We start from the raw sequence: 16,856 nt of genomic DNA, 5'->3' as shown, positions 1-16,856 counted from the left end.
CCGGCCCCCGGGCCGCGGCCGCCCCGGACGCGGGGCGGGGCGGGGGCCGGGCGCCTGGCTGCACGCCGGCCTGACTGCGGCCTCGGGAGGCTGCGCGGGGGCTCTGCGCCCGAGGGTCCCCGCTTCTCCTCTTCCTCTCTTTGGCTTTCTGACGGTGTCGCCTCAGACCTCGACTCAGAGCCGCGCGGGCGCTCCCTCCCTCCCTCCCTCTGCCCAGGTAGGTGCTCGGAAGGCGGGTAGCGGCGGGCAGCTCCTGCCGCCGCCACCGCCGCCCACTGTGCCCCCGCCCCGCCGGGGCGGCTGGGACCGCCGGCCCCGGCTTCCCGTCCCGGCCGCTCCAGGAGGGGAATGAACCCGCACTCCAAAAGCTTTGATGCCGGCTGTCACTTGCTGACAGCCTTTAAGCTGACAAGTGAGTGACACTCGTAGTTTTTAGTAAAGGACTCCAGGTTAGTCGTTTGTTTGAGAAGTTAGGTTTTTGCACTTTTCCGATTTGGATCAACAGCATGTTTAATGCTGACTAGAGCAAACTTTTGAGTTTGCTAGAAAAAACAGCGGTCTCAATTTCCTTCTTCCTCTCATTACTCTTGCAGACTTTAAAATGCTTGTGAGTTTATAAACTTACAGCAAGCTACCAGTCCGGACGGATGCATAGGTTATCATCACAGGCAAGCGTACAACTGCATGCAAGTCTATGCCTTTAACTTCCTCTGCTTAGCAGCCAGTGAGCCTCTGTGGCCCTGTCCATAGTTTTAACCAGAGGAACGGTAAAAAAAGTAGTATTGAAAGGGCCTAGTGTTTCAGTGAGGAGTTGAGGCAGATGAGGAAATTGGTATAGAGAGTGTCTGAATTACTGGGGAGGAGATAGCACACCACAAAGGAAGAGTATATTCGTCCATTTCATCACATGTGGCATCCTTGGGTAGCGTTTTGTCTTCTTTTTTTTCATTCTTGATTCTTCTGCTGGGATTCCCTTTCTCATTCTCAGAAGACAGCAGTAAAACCCCTAAACAAACGAGAGGACCCTGGTGACAGAAAAGACAGATGTGTGTACAGTTTGAAGTCATCTGAGCATTTTTCTAGTGTTAGTGTTTCTTGGCAGAGCAAAGCTGGGTATTGTGCCTAGCGTGTGTAACACTTTCTAAATCTTTTTTTGAACCACAGAGAAACGGCATGACGAAAATGTGACCCGAGTGTTTTGTTGCAGTCTGCTCTTAGCTACTATTAAAAAAAAAATGTTGAATTTGGAAATGCCAGAGGAAGACAGTGAAGATCCAACCTGGGAAACGTCATTTACCTGAGTAGGACCAGGGAAGATTTGACAGATGTGAAAAGTTTTCTTTGAGCCCTAACTCCGGGTGTCTTTTTCCGAGGACAAGTGGTTTCCTCCTCAGCTAGTTATTCACAAGCAGTTCCCTCTCGGCAGTTACCTGCTGCCTTGCTCCAACTTGATGTGTCCAGCCATTGCTTAAAAAAGTGAATCAGCTTGTCAACTGGAACCTTTTTACCCAAATTAACCTTGTTTCTGTAATAACTTCAAAGTAGCGGTGGCAGTGCAACAAAAAGGAGAAGTGTTGTTAGAACAAGCTTGGATCAGTAAACTACAGTTGCTGTAAGAAAACGCCAAGTAACTTTTTCAGACTGTACTCTAGAAAGGTGTGTATGTTTAACATTTTCTATATATTTTCTACATCTATTCTTACAAGAACAGGCATTTTGTTGTCAGGGTGCCTTACTGGGGGAGAGCCTGGAGCGGCAAAGCAGGGCTGGGAAGGGCAGGATGGGGCAGCAGAGCCACCCATGCCTCTGATCCCAGCTCCCTTGGCTACAGTTTCCTCATTGGAGTTCCCACTCTTTGTACAGCAGTGGTGCAGCTCTCCTGTGGAAGGTTTAAAACAGATGGATGCCTTGTGGCTCATCATTGAGCTCTGTGGGTGAGTGAAGGGGTCTGGTGTCAGTGCAGCCCTTCTGCCTCTCAACTTTCCAAGAAAAGCTTGCTTTCTTACCTTTGCCGAGAAGAAGTGCTCTTGGATTTTAATTCAAGTAAACGAAATCAGTTTAATTTTTCTTTTATTTTTTCTTGACCCTAACTTAAGAGTTGCATGCTCTTGGCACATGTGCTTTCACATGGCTTTTAAAAGTGACCATATGTTCTGTCATATCTTACTGCAGTTTATCTGATTTTTATAGATGGGATTCAAGACAACTTTTTGGAGAGAGAGGACATTTTAAATTCTGAAATCTAGATTCAGTGCAAAAACTTGGTAATTGTTGTTAGTTGCAAACCGAAAAGACAGTAATATTCACTATTCAGTTGACCTGAAATTCTGATCATGAAGATCAGGGAATGGAATACAGAGCTGGGACAATAATCAGGGTGCAGTCAGTGATTGTTTTCGCTAACTAAAATCAGTGTACAGGAAAGTGCAGAAATGAAGGGCAACTTAGGTTAAACTTACTTTAAAACATTTTTGCAAGTAGTAAGTGCATAAATGGTATAACTGCCAATATGTAGTGTAAACTCTGTTAGTGTTCAATGGTTTAAATGATTAATAGTTTCATTAGAAATTACTGCTTTACCTTCTTTTACAGTGCTTAATCTTAATTAATTGGAGGGGAAAAAAAAAGCCCTGCATGACTAAAGTTCTTGATATAAACAGCTTTTTAAAAACACAAATCTAATCAGTGGATTAATAAAAGATGAATTAATATTAATTGTGATACCAGGATATTAATAGTGGAAATGTGATCACTGAAAGTCATGCTACTGATAACAAAAATCATTCATATAATAAAAATATTCCCTTTTCATATTTTAAAAGCTTCTCAAGGAGTTTATTTGTCATCTTTCTCCTGCATTCTCTCTTCTACTGAACATAATTCATTGAAATTTGGTAGGGAAAACCTACATGCTAAATGTTTTATAGTAGTTTTGAAGTCTTTTTAGTTAAATTTTGTACCTGCGATGTGTAGAAACCTGACTCTGAAAAAGGTAGTAATACGGATGAAGTTCAGAAGACCTTAAAGGTGACTCCCGTTCTTCATAAAAGTGATTGAAATTTCATATGTATTTTTTATTTGCCCCAATTTCTAGTTATTCAGTGTCATTTGAACCAGTTTCTTTACAGTTAATCGTGAAACATTGATTTGGAAACATGCATCTTTCAATTTTGATTCATGTATCGAAGGCTTTTACTTTATATGAGTAAACCACAATGAGAGATCAAGCAGTTCCTGATCAAAGCTGTGTGAGTTCAAGGTTGTAAATCATCCAGAGGTGAGTAGAGAAGTGACCAGGTAGGACAGATTAATGGCAAGCAAAAATAAAGTTGCATCTAGCAACTTAAACCCTCTCCCCCATGCACGCACCTGAGAGAGTTGTTAAGCTAGTTTCAGAAGTGAGGAAACTATGTGTTGTTTCTGTACTGACTGAGGCAAGGGTTGTGGACAGCGATACCTGTGGTGTAGGTAGACAAGGTGCCATCCCTGTGCATGCACAAGGGGGCAGACCTAAGGTTGCAGGGTGACTGCACACCCCACGTTTCCTCACATCCCCATGCTTGGTTTCACAATCCAAGTGACTCTCGTATGGGTTTTGAACCAATTTTCTTCAACACTGGGGAAACTGAGCCCTGCCTGGTGCAAAGGTAGCATCACTGCCCTCTGAGACATGAGTTGTCGCTTGTGTTTCAGTATTTTGGCTCAAGGCCTGACCTGGAGAGGGAAGTCATGGATTTGTGTTAGGAGAATGAGAGGGATCTGAGAAGTTTGAGGAGGCAGCACAGTCTGCCCCAGGGACAACAGGGATGAGGTGCTAGGGCTAGGAAATCTGGACTCTTCCCCCTCTTCCTCTTGTGGCAGATGAATGTGCTGCAGAGCCAACAGAGGATCCTCTCTGCAGGCTCTTGGAAACCTCAGCCCCAGTACTGGCTGGTGGTGTTATAGCCAGCTTCATGGAGGAAGTGAGGGAAACAGCAGCTTCTCCGAAGGTGTGCTCTGTTTCATGTGGGTGGGAATCAAGGGAGAAAGGAAGAGGCAGGTTTGTAGCCTGCAGGCTTCTGCATGCACAAGGTTTTTCAGCAAACCATAGTGGGACTATATTGTTTTACCATGGAAAAGTTCAGCAAGCTAAAAGAGAGCTTTTCTATCAGTTGTCCTTGTAACAAGCTGAGGCACTTCCCAAAGGCAGCAAGATGCTTCATTCCCAGTGGATTTCATTCAACCAGGTACTGGTGTCTTCAGCTTGCCTCAGAGTTGAAGCTGCTGCTGTTCTTGCCAAGACTAGGCTGGGAACACTTTCACTGAAAAAGGAAAGGTTTACCTCTTCTTTTAGAAAGATGAGAGGTGTGGTGGTTTTGGTTTGTGTTCATAATGTCAGTTTTACTGTGTAACACTCTAGGAGAGGCAGGGATGATTAGCAGTTTATATTTGAGCTATTATGACAGCTGAAGTGTGGCTTACAGCATTATAATAAAGGCTGTGTTATGCTGGCATATCCTTAGCTGTGGCAATGCTCCTCTGTGCCACTGTCACCAAGTGCCAGATACATCTGAAAACAATGGCAAAGCTGTAACATACATAAGAATGAGGGGTAGGGTGAGTCTGTAACACTCCCATACTCTAAAATAACTTCTGCTTTATCAGTCTGTGATGAACTTTTTATGATCCAAGGTGTGTCATACTAAGTTTAGATATTAAAGACACATCAACTTTTTTATTACAGTGCCTTCCTCCTTGCTTTCAGGAATTGCCAGATAACTGCAGAGGAAACTAAGGTTTAGTGAAATGCCATGAGCCTCTATGTTTCCTTGAGACACCCTGTCATGGGTTGAAATGGAGAGATCCAAAAGCAATAACAATATATATTGATATGTCTTGTCAATGCACAGTCTGATGCTATGGCAGGGTTACATCATTACACATTGCACCACTTTGTCTTTCAAAATCATCACTTTTTGTGGGATTGCATACCTTGGTGCTGTTGATATGTCTTTGGAATTAGGCAGCATTACCATGTTGAATCAATAGTTTATCCTGGCAACTTAAAGGCACTGAATGAATCACAGTAGAAGTCACGCTAGTAGGCAGAACATTGCCCCTCCCTCAAAATGTCTACACCCAGAAGTAAATCTTCAGAACAAATCCAATAAAATGCTTGCTCTGCATCTCTCATTCTACTTCTAAACCAACAGCTTTGTTTAGATAAATATGTTTAGTCTTGGTTAACCTGTCTTTGGTTTTTCATTCAAGACATTCAGAAAATGTTTCTAAATACCAGCTATAGTTCAGAGAGAAAAGTATCTTTTCTAGAGAATGTTCATCAGCAGAGAAGCTTGCACAAATACATTTATTTTTATTTATATTCCCTTGCAGCAACATGAAAAAGTCAGATTGTTTCTTCCTGCCCCAACCAGCCAGTCTTACCAGCTGAGGATTTCTGGGCTTGGGTGCAGGTACGGCTCCTGAGGAGCAGAGAAGAAGCAATGCCATTGCTTTCAGGCCAGTGCTCCTGATGTTCCTCTCCTGTTCTTTTCCCCTGGATTTTTGTGGAGGAGGTTGTATCCATGTTTAACCGATAGCTTCCTTCTCCTTCCCAGTCCTGGCCAAGGCCCTGGCAAAGATCTTGTTGCTGTCACGGTGGTGTGGAAGAAATAGAGAAGCGTCAGGGTACAGTCATGCTGTGCTGTGACTTGGCTTTTTGATGCAGTGAAACCAGCTCCAGCTGCTGGCCCTGTGCACAGAGACACTGTAGGCCTCATGTACTTGCATGTGACTGTTTGCACAAGAAGCATTTTCCTGTGCAGATATTGAGGTACAGATTGCCAAGTCTTGCCCTATCGCTACACTCATCTCTAGAGTGTCACCCCCTCCTGACTTCTCTAGCCTTTTGAAGAAAATACAGTAAAATTATTTTCCAGCTGATGTGGATAAAAACATTTAATAGTGCTTCCCTGTCTGCTTTTCCTGTAATTATAATGCTCTGTTATTCCAGGGACAGGAAACGTGTCAGGTATATATTGTTGATCTGCATGTAGGTTCAAGCTCCTTTTCCTTTTATTTCAGTTAGAAAACATTTTTACATTTCAGAGAAGCAGATTAATGTTATAATTTGCATCACAGATTTTTTTTTTTTTTTAAGCAAAAGCTGGAACAAGCAAAACTTCTTTCAAAATAAACAAGAAAACTTTTGCTCCTTCAGTATCAAGTTTCAATTGAACTAAATGTTAACAGCAAAGTTCAGTAATTTTTAGGCAAGAGGATGTTGGTCTAACCCTTACTAAAGAGGCAGGAAAATGCTATAGCAGATGACCAGTTTGTGTGACAGTAATGTATCAACTCTGTGGTGGTGGTTACAGTTTCTCTACCCAGAATTATGTAATTCCAGAAACAAGATTTACGCAGATCTTCTAGCTCAGTTTCACAGAATGTGATATATTAAACCCCTTTTTAATTTTTGACATTCTGTTGGGCTTCTTGTAGGTCACACTTCCTGCAAATCTCATCTTGAAATTTGCAAATGTAATTTGTAAGGTAGGTTTCTTGATACATTCACAGAAACGCTGATTTCACATAGTTGAGTGTGGTCAAACTTGTGCTTTCTCATTGTATCTTTATCTTGCTGCCTTTATCAGGTACTCATTAATGAGTGAAGGATCAAAAGGTGGGACGGTGGCCAAGAAGCAATGGAGAATAAAAGTTTAGAAGGTTCCCCATCAGACCTAAAGTTAGTGGCTCACCCAAGAGCAAAGAGTAAAGTGTGGAAGTACTTTGGGTTTGATACCAATGCAGAAGGATGCATATTACAGTGGAAGAAGATCTACTGCCGTATTTGCATGGCACAAATTGCCTATTCAGGAAACACGTCCAACCTTTCCTACCACCTTGAGAAAAATCACCCTGATGAATTCTGTGAATTTGTGAAAAGTAACACTGAGCAAATGAGGGAAGCCTTTGCCACAGCATTTTCAAAGATCAAGCCAGAGTCATCGCAGCAGGTTGTTCAAGATAGCCTCATCATGAAGACCTACCAGAACTACGAAAACAAAAAACATCAGGAACTGACATCTGCAGTCATCAGCTTAATTTGTGAGGGCATGTATCCGGCCTCCATTGTTGATGAACCCACCTTCAAGGCCCTCTTGAGAACAGCAGACCCCAGGTATGAACTTCCGAGCCGGAAATACTTCTGTACAAAAGCTATTCCCGAAAAGTACAGTGCTATTAGAGAAATTGTGCTGAAAGAACTCACGGAGGTTCTGTGGTGTGGCATATCCACAGACATGTGGAGGAGCGAAAACCAGAACAGGTCGTACGTAACGGTTGCGGTTCACTTTCTCAGCAGCAGTGCTGCCAACTGCCTGGCTGTGAACTCGCGGTGTTTAAAAACGTTTGAAGTGCCAGAGGATAATACTGCAGAGACTATTACACGAGTCCTTTATGAAACGTTCATTGAGTGGGGGATCAATACAAAAGTCTTTGGTGCTACAACAGATTACAGTAAAGACATTGTGAAAGCTTGCTCTCTCCTAGATATTCCCGTACAGATGCCTTGTTTGGGGCACACTTTTAACACAGGAATACAACAAGCTTTTCAGCTCCCCAAACTTTGCAACCTTCTTGCCAGGTGCCGAAAACTGGTGGAGTATTTTCAGCAGTCCACGGTCGCAATGTACATGCTGAGCGAGAAGCAAAAGCAACAGAATATTCTCCACTGCATGCTGGTAAGCGACCGTGTTTCCTGGTGGGGAAGCACTCTCGCTATGCTGCAGCGCCTCAAGGAGCAGCAGTTTGTCATTGCCGCTGTTCTCGTGGAGGACAGCAACAACCACCACCTCATGCTGGAATCCAGTGAGTGGAATACAATCGAAGGGCTGGTGGAGCTGCTGCAGCCTTTTAAGCAGGTTGCGGAGATGATGTCTGCTTCAAAGTACCCCACAATAAGTATGGTGAAGCCACTTCTCCACATGCTTCTGAATACTACCCTGAACATCAAAGAAAATGATTTGAAAGAAATCAGCATGGCAAAGGAGGTGATTGCTAAAGAGTTGTCAACCACCTACCAGCACACACCTGAGATAGACATGTTTCTCAATGTTGCAACTTTCTTGGATCCCCGCTACAAAAAACTGCCTTTCCTTTCAGCCTTTGAGAGGCAGCAGGTGGAAAACAGAGTGGTGGAAGAAGCAAAAAGCCTGCTGGAGAAAGTAAAAGAAAATAGCTTTAGGACTGAAGAGAAATTCTTCACTGTTACAGAAGAACCTCCTATGAAAAAAATCATCATCTCTTCCACTCCTCCTCCTACTAGTGTCATCAACAACATGCTTGCAGAGATCTTCTGCCAGACAGGAGGCGTTGAAGACCAGGAGGAGTGGCACGCTCAAATCGTTGAGGAGTTGAGCAACTTCAAGTCACAAAAGGTCCTCGGTTTGAATGAAGACCCACTGAAGTGGTGGTCTGACAGACTAGCGCTGTTTCCAGTTTTACCAAAGGTTCTTCAAAAATACTGGTGTATTCTTGCCACAAGGGTCTTCCCTGAACGCCTTTTTGGTTCTTCTGCTAATGTTGTGAGTGCAAAGAGAAACCGGTTAGCCCCGGCTCATGTGGATGAGCAGATCTTTTTGTACGAAAACAGTCGGAATGGGTCCGAGGCAGAACCAGAGGATGAAGATGAAGGAGAGTGGGGTTTGGAACAGGAACAGATTTTTAATTTAAATGACTCGGTAAACATAAACAACAACTTCTTTAATATTCGAGACAGTGGGTTTGTTTAACAGGACTGCAGCGGTACATTTAATAACAAAGAAAAAAGTATTTGTCTTAAGTTACCAAAAATACTTCTGTTTTATGCTATGATGCTGTAAATATTGAACAGTTATAACAAACTTGATTTAGCTTCCATTGTCTGTGTTTTTCCTGCTGTCTTAAAACATGAATGACTGGTGATTAAACAGCACTGAAATGAGTGAGGAAATAAATTCTGCAAAGACCATGATTTCTGACTGTGGCCCAGATTTCAGAAAGCACTTACCCATGTGCTTCCTTTCCACTTGCTTCAGTGGGAGACAAACACATGCTTATTTGCTTTCTATCATAAAAATATTTTCCTGAATTAGGTCCCTAAGCAAGGGAGTTTTTAAGATTTATGCCTCCATTTGTAAATCCTGTGTAACTCAGGATGCTAGCTTTAAAAGTTTGGATTTTAAACATTTTTAAAATCTATAAATCTGAACAGTGAATATTTTTAGAGTATATCAATGCTGTGGAATGAAAAAAGATCTTGAGCCTGATTTTTCACTACCTCATGTCTTAGGCCTGGTCTATGCTACAAAAGTTCAGCTGGTATAATTCTGTTGATTAGGGGACTGATCTATTATTATTTTAACTGATACTGTGCTGGCATAGGCTGTAGTGTAGATGCATTTATACTGGGATAATTTATTTTCCTTTCCAGTGTGGTGTAAATGTTACAAACACTTCTAAACTGGTATTGATGTGTCCACATTAGTTCAGTTTTACTATTTAACAACAGCAGCTAAATGGCAAAACTGTGGAGTTTTTTGTTTGTTTTGTTTTGTGTCTAAGCAAGCCCTGATTGTAGTCTCTTTTGCTTTTACTGGTAACGAAGTGTGGGGTCGAGGCAGCCTTGTGTTACCTGTGCCTCCTGCAGATGCTGTGGCTGATCCACGTGGTGCGAAACAGGCAAGGCATCAGGCAACAGAGGGAGGGAAGAAGGGAAGGAGAGGGCAGGGAGACATCTACAGACCATGGGTCTAACAGTTTGTCTATGTTACAAAATCTTAATTTAATGGGAACTTTGCCCAGGGTAGCTAGAAAATTTTGTTGGCAAGAAAAGCAAAATACAAAGCTTTAATATTATGTAAATATATTTAAAAGAAGGGGACCTCTCTGTTTCCTCACATGTATTTAGTGAGTCCTTAAAATAGTTTCTTACTCTGTTAGCACTTAAAAACTTTTTTTTTCTCCTATCTCTTTTTGATTCAGTTTGTAGAGTGGACTTTAGTCCCATCCAGTCTAATGTTTGAGTGCTGTTTCTGATTAGCTGTGTATTGTAATTGCTCCCTTTGTGTCTCTAAGCATCAGTGTTTTAAGACCTTTTGGGAACTTGGCAAACAAGAAAAAAGAAAGAAAACCAACCTGAAACCCCACATTTCTTATGAAATAACTGTAGGTCATAAACAAAATTAGAGTTTATGCTAGATACAGAGTAGTCTTTTTTTCTCTGAGGTGCAGTGGAGGACATTTTCCACTTACAGTCAAGGTTTGCTTGGGGTTTTATTTCTGTTACTGGTGTCTCACCTTTCCTCACCTCAGTCTACAACTATGTTGAGCACAATCTTTCTGGAGAGAGGTCTGTTGAAGACTGACTGTTACTGTTCTGGAGGAAGAAAGTTAAGTATTTTTTAATCATGGTGGCACCCGTGGACGTTTGGTTGTAAAAAGGGCACAGGCAGCAGGAACGTACAAAAATGAGAATAGCAATGGAATTGAATATATTGCCAAACTATTTATGTTTAGGTTTAATAGTTCTTGGAAGCTTGAGGCCTCTGTGTTCTTTTTAGGTGCTGGGAATGGGCAGGTGGGTGGGGAGGAAGAGCAGAGGTTAGAGTGAAGGAACAGTGAAGTAAGTAATAGCAAACTACACAGCATGTTTAAGCCCAGGAAAAGTGCATTTAGCAGGTGGTGTGGCTGAAAACGGATTTGCACTTGTACAAAGTACCTGCACTGTGCATCCTGTTGAATATTGCTTCTCTCCACGTCCACTGAAGAGGTGTATGTGATTGCCCAAGGTGCAAAACGCAGGCTTGGCTTAAACTCCCACAGGTATGTCGGCCTATCTGTGAGGGCAGCAAAATCAAATTACAGAAGGGAGCGAGATACCTGAGCTCTTGTGACATCCTAGCAGCCTGCCAGGAAGACCTCTTGGGCTTTTATGTGTGTTGAGAACCAGCTGCTCTTGCTTGCTGCTCCACCTCCACTGCTACCACCACTGCTAGCCCTCAAGTTGCTGCGCACATGCTAGTGCGAGGTGTGTGGATCCTTCCTTATGTGAGCATAATGCAAAGCCGTGCCCTCACAGCCAAGGCAGAGCGCAGAACACCACTCCCCTGGTCTGCACTTGGCCTACCCCTCTTGGCAGCATTGTTTCCATCTTCGTCCTCCTAGGGCTAAACGTATATGGTGACGCTTACGAGCAGTTGTGCTGAGATCAGTGCAATGCACTACTCTCTTCCTTCCAGCTTCTTTTTATTTTTTGGTATCCAAAATAAAATTGTAGTCAGTTCAATTGATGTGTCTCAGCATTCTTTTAAAAAAAGGAGAAGAAAAAGAAAAAAAAAAAGAGCAAAACCATTGTTAGTCCTACCCATTGTCTGTGAGATTTTTATTTAATGTTCTAAGCCTGGAATATTGTTAAATAAATGAGAAAAATAAGTTAGTTACTAGATTATTTGTCTGATGTGTGTTCATATCTGCAGCACTTTATGACTTTGAACTCTACCGCTACAGGGGAAAGTTATATTCTAAGGATTTGAAGCTATGCATTTATTTTCTTTTTGATCTTGTAAGTTATTTTTTAAAAATGCTGTACAAATCTTTTGGATTAAAAAAAAATGAGGATGAAAAATGTTGGAAGTTTAGATGGTTTCTCTCGCTTAAATATGTGTGGTGTTTTTCATTTATCAACATAATTTTCTGTTGTTTATTTGGGTGGAGAACCAAAATTGAAATATTGCTACAACTTGAGCTAAACCCCAGTGTTACTGCCAAGGGTGGGCCCAGAACACATTTCCAAACTACGCTATTAAGTCAGCTTTATGTTTGTGTTTCTTGACATCTACTTTAAATCCACAGCCTAATGTTTCCTTTTTGGTACAGCAGAGACATCTTTTTGGAGGGGCAATAGAGGAACAAACTTCAGCTTTTGAGTGCTTTCATGCTGCAAAAGTGAATTTTTGAACGGGCTCTCAAAGTACATACTTTACATCAAAAGAAGATGAATTGCCTTTTGTTACCAACTAAGTATTGCGAATTCAGGATTAAAATTCATTGGGCCTAAGTGAGGTTTCTTGGGGTAGCAGCATAAGTAAAGGGAGTTTTGTCTGTCTGACCAATCTTTGCACACATTTCACCTCTCTCTGCCATCAAGGACTATGAGAAGGAAAAAAGAAAAACCTGAATCAAACAAGTTGAAAAGGTGAATTTTTCTAGCAAACTGTGTCTGAGATGCTTTGGTTTAAATGAAGGCAATAAAGTTCTGCATTATTTCTGGAAAGGGTGAATTATTTTAAATTTCTATTGCAGCAATGTATTAGATAATTTTGAAGGTTTTTCTTTAATTGATGTCCTGGTGTCCAGTTAGCTTTACAGGAGCATTTTTCACACAGGTAGGAATATTAAAAGCAAAAGAAGCACAAATTGGTTATTTGTAATATTTTATAGGCCTTCTGAAAACTTAAAAGTGACATGCAGTTCTTGATTTTGTCGTTTTTGTGTGACAGTTTAAAAAAAAAGGGCTGCCTGGGGACATCTTTTCTGAAAGAAGGGAAGTGTATGGGTGCGAGCACAGAAGTAGTGTGTTTTACATATTCCGTGACAACTGGGTAAAGGAAACTTTATGCTGGAAGAATTGCATTTTAGTCTTTGCACACCCTTCTCCTTTCAATGGTCTCCATTTCTGAGTGTTCTTCTCAGAGGATGATGTCTTTCTGAAGGTCTGGTGATCCCAGTTCTGGTGGTGCACTGCTATCTAGTCTAGACTGTCTTTTTGACTCTGCTTAGAGGAGTCTCCTGGTCATAAAAGTTTTGTGGCTTTTTTTTTTTCTTTTTTTCTAGGACAAGACTATGGTCTGTCTTATTGTATCTCCTCCAAAGTAATATTCTGCTAAATTCAAGACATTTTTTATTTTTAGTGGATGCAGGGAAATTACTGAAATTGGTTTTGGTTTTTCAGTAATATTATTTGGTGCACTAGAGAGAACTTAAAGATACAACATAATTTTATATCTGCCTGAAAAGCACGCCAGTGAAGCATGTCTAATGATTTGATACTGTTTAAACTAGAATTTCAAAACATCCCTGCAGTTGCTGTTTATAGTGCTATCATTTTACATGCAAAAGCATTTCCTTTAAATTGAATGATAAAAATCAATTAAATAGGTTTTTACTGCTTTTGCAGTAATTTTCAGTGCCCTTGCATTTGGGTTAAAATGCCACAAGAGAATTGACTTTAGTATTAAAAAACCTGGAAAAAATAAAAAATAAACCACTGTCTTTTGGCTTACCTTGTGTTTTAAAACTAGTAATAAAATTTGATTTATATCTTTTTAAAAATTCAGAGGCTGTTGGAGCAACTATTTCCAAATGACAGTCCCTTAGAACTCTGAAATGTTAAAATATTAAGATTTTTGAGCATTTATATTGACATTTTCACACTGAATGGTGTAACAGATTTCCCTTTCTGCCAGAAGAAAAGGTTAGTGTTCACAGAAGTGATGCTGATGTCCACAGTGCTTTGAAATGCTGATTTGGATGTATGATTTTTCCAGAGATGTTGAGAAGAAATAACCTGCTGCACACTGTGCTGGTTTCCTTGCATCACACTTATTTCCAGTGACTTGAGTTTTCCAAATCCTCTGTCCTGTCTCCTCTCCCTGGCCCTGTGTGGGCAGAGTGCCGGGTGGGAACAGCAGGGAGGAGAAGCCCAGCTCCCCAGTGTTTCTTCTCTTACAGAGAGACTGTTCTTGGAGAGCGGATAAACTCAGTTTAAAATTAGTTTTAAACTAGGTTCTTATTCCAGTCCACTGAGGCTATGGCACCTGTGCCATGGTGTGAAAAGGCAGAGCCAGTAATTCCTCTCTCCACAGTGATGTACACTTGGACACACTGCTCAGTTGGACTAAAATTGCCTATAAGGGGGAAAATGCTGGGGAATTGAGCTCAGCACAGCAAGGAAACTATCCTCACAGTCAAAAGCATAATGACCAATAGCATAGAATAAGCAGTAGTAGAATAAGGTTATTTTTAAGAAGGCGATTTCTTTCATTACATACAATTTTATGTCTATTCATTGTCCCCAAATACTTGCAGCTAGGAATGAGAAATTTGTCTTTTATTTCTCCAATGGATACTGCCTTGCTTTTAAATTTGAGACATCTTATGTCTCAGTTTATCACTCTGCCTTTATGGACACTGCTATTGAAAGGGTTTCATTCTCCCTTTTTTTCTTTTTGCTTTTTTTGTGTGCTTTTTTTTTCATGAGTCATCAGTGAGGTTTACAGTGATAGGAATTTGCAATCATAACAAGGAAGATGTCAAGTCAGCATCAGGAAAGCTCATGCCAGAAACATCCCATCCCATGTCATAAATGCTGTTCTCCAAGGGAAACCTTCATCTTTTCAAACATAACCTTGTGATGTGTGTGTGAATCTTCATCTTCTCAAACATGGCTTTCTGATGTGTGTGTGAGAGAGAAAAATGAAGTGATTTTGCAAACAATGCATAGTTCTGGTTTATGGGTGGTAGTGCGGTTTGCTGTGAGTTTGTGCTCTGGGATGCACTCAGTGGTTTGACACCAAATTGTAGTTTCTTGAGCACACAGCAGAACTTATATGAACAGATGGAATTTAACAACAGTTAGATGTGAAAAATGCAATTGTTTTATTGATGGGAACAGATAAGAAGTGGGTCCGTCTAGGGAAAATACTGAAATTTTACCAGGACCCTCCTGTCTGAAATGCTGATAGCACTTAAAAATACTAAATTACTGACCTTCCTGTAATCTGATATTTTAGAACTCTGTAAAACACCTTTTGGTGTTTCCATGGTGCTGTCAATGAGCTCTGTTATCTTCAAAACCCTGCACTCCCAAATGGCCGGTGAGGAGTTTACAGCAACAAGACGTTGGAGAAGAAGGCAGATGCAGCTGTTACTGTGACCTGTCCTCTAGCATGTGTGAGCCTGGGTTTAGGGGGCTTTTTCTGAATAATAGTTTGACACATTCATCTGCCATAGATAAACATGCACATGCAATTGCTACTGATCATAAATCTGGTAGGTTTCAAGGGAGCGAGTGCTGTGGTGAGAAAGCCAGTCTTATGGATGAGTGGAGCCTTCCATATGCAGCATGTATCCCTTCTGGTCCCTAATTCTAAGCCCCACTTTATTTCCTGGGCCGGGAGTAAGTACATTGGTGCTGGTCTTTGCTGTGTTATTTCTGTGTGGCTCTTGGATTCAAAGTGTAAGAACAGGAGAATGTGACCTGCGTGCTTTGAAGCCATGGTGAAAGTAGGCAGAAGTGTACCTGTGCTGTACATGATTTGCTGAGTGGGTTGCATGAGCAGTGGGTTGAGGATAATCTGAAGTTTACCCTGTGGTGGTGTGAATACAGGACTGGCATTTCTGCTAGGAGATGTCTGCATGCCTGGTCAGAGAAATTAAGTGAGAAAAGCACAGCCTTGTGCATGGTGTCTCTGAAAGTATGATGCAATGCCCAGGTGAACTTAAAGCACTCCCGTGAACTAGTTCTGCTGTAGTCTTTCAAGCAGATTAACCACCTTGTTCATGCCCTGCCCATGCCATCCCACCTCTCCTTCCTCAGTGTTCACAAAGATTTCACAATTCTTTTTGGAGATACAAATTCAGAGATAATACATGACAGTATTTGTCAGTTAAGACCATGGCATATGCTTTTTGTGCCTTTTTTGGCAATGCATATTAGAGCTGATGGAAGATAAAATTCTTCTTTTACCCAGAGACAACTCTTCCTGCAGTGAGGCGATCAGCTCAGTCTGCAGAGTTGGTCTCTTGGCTGCACTTCTGCCCTTTCTCTTGGCTGTTTAGGAAAGTTGCTGTGCTCTGCAGAGAGAAAAACAGATTCCTCCAGAGTGTTTTCCCTGTGTTTTTGTGTTGCTGGGGCTGCTTTCTGGTCTGCACATGCCTGAAGGAAGGGGATGGGCCAGGGCTTTTCCCCTGATGTTACTACTTCCCTGGGCTGGTTGGCCGCCCTGGGAAGAAGATTGCGCAGAAGGTGACACTGCCAAGTGATAAGTTTGCAAACACTTAGACTACAAAATTATTCATTCATTTTATATTTATTTTTAGACTAAGATTAAAACAATACAAATCATGGCCTAAAAAGGAGCCTGCAGACTCTCTGCACTAACTCCTTAAGTTAGCTGTCCAAATATATATTTAGGGACTTAATCTCTAAAAGCGATCCATTTTGCATGGTTCTACCTTCAGAACCACTAGAAATGCTGGCATCACAAATGTGTCTCTTTAAATATCTTTAAATAGTGGTATTTTGAGGTAGGCTGCGTATGTGATGCTTTTTTAAATGCAAACCACAACTTTTTGGTTTCCATATATCCATTTTGTCTTCTGTTATGCTTCAAAGGTTAGTATCCGTAGAATCATTCTGTCTAAAATGAGTTCTTTTAAGACTTGACCTCCCAAATATAGGTGGGCTTCAAAAGTAAGAGGAGTATTTCCCCCCACAACTCATAAACTGAAAGTCTAAATTATTCTGTTGTTGAAGGAGGCAATTGCAACTGCATTCTACCAAAATATGGGAGAATGTGAAGTGTAAATAAATACATTTTTAGGTGAAATTCTGAGTAAAAGGCTTAAATGTAAGCATCTCATTTTCTGCCATTATTTGGATCGTCGCAAGATGGAAATGGACCCGTGGTATTCCAGTGAGTGTATAGGTGAAGGAAAAACCTTCTTTTATTTAGTCATTATTCTGCTTGTGAGGATGTTTCAGTTTAGATGATTTAGTCGCAACAAGCATAAAATCAACAGTTTCAGCAGATGTGAATGAGCATTTCTATTCCTTG

General features: G+C 41.3%; 2 protein-coding genes across 7 annotated transcripts in view; both read left to right on the top strand.

Moving 5' to 3' along the window:
• ZBED1 (zinc finger BED-type containing 1) overlaps positions 1-12,289 on the top strand; it is a 51,461-nt gene extending 39,172 nt beyond the window's left edge. For 2 of the 5 annotated variants that reach the window (XM_027643400.1, XM_027643386.1), the window contains exon 2: positions 6,633-12,289. In XM_027643400.1, coding sequence (XP_027499201.1) covers positions 6,684-8,771 — 2,088 coding nt within the window. In that variant the 5' untranslated portion in view covers positions 6,633-6,683 and the 3' untranslated portion in view covers positions 8,772-12,289. Of the gene's footprint in view, positions 1-167; positions 218-1,164; positions 1,657-6,480; positions 6,532-6,632 lie in introns of those variants that run through there. The other 3 variants (XM_027643378.1, XM_027643392.1, XM_027643409.1) reach the window with 3 other exon arrangements.
• DHRSX (dehydrogenase/reductase X-linked) overlaps positions 1-16,856 on the top strand; it is a 208,899-nt gene that overhangs the window by 43,071 nt on the left and 148,972 nt on the right. The window lies entirely within an intron of this gene.

This window comes from Corapipo altera, unplaced genomic scaffold (genome assembly GCF_003945725.1).
Source record: "Corapipo altera isolate COAL_440 unplaced genomic scaffold, ASM394572v1 0, whole genome shotgun sequence".
In the NCBI taxonomy this organism is placed as follows: domain Eukaryota; kingdom Metazoa; phylum Chordata; class Aves; order Passeriformes; family Pipridae; genus Corapipo; species Corapipo altera.
Note: the sequence above shows the minus strand (reverse complement) of the source record. Positions and strands in the feature narration are given on the sequence as shown.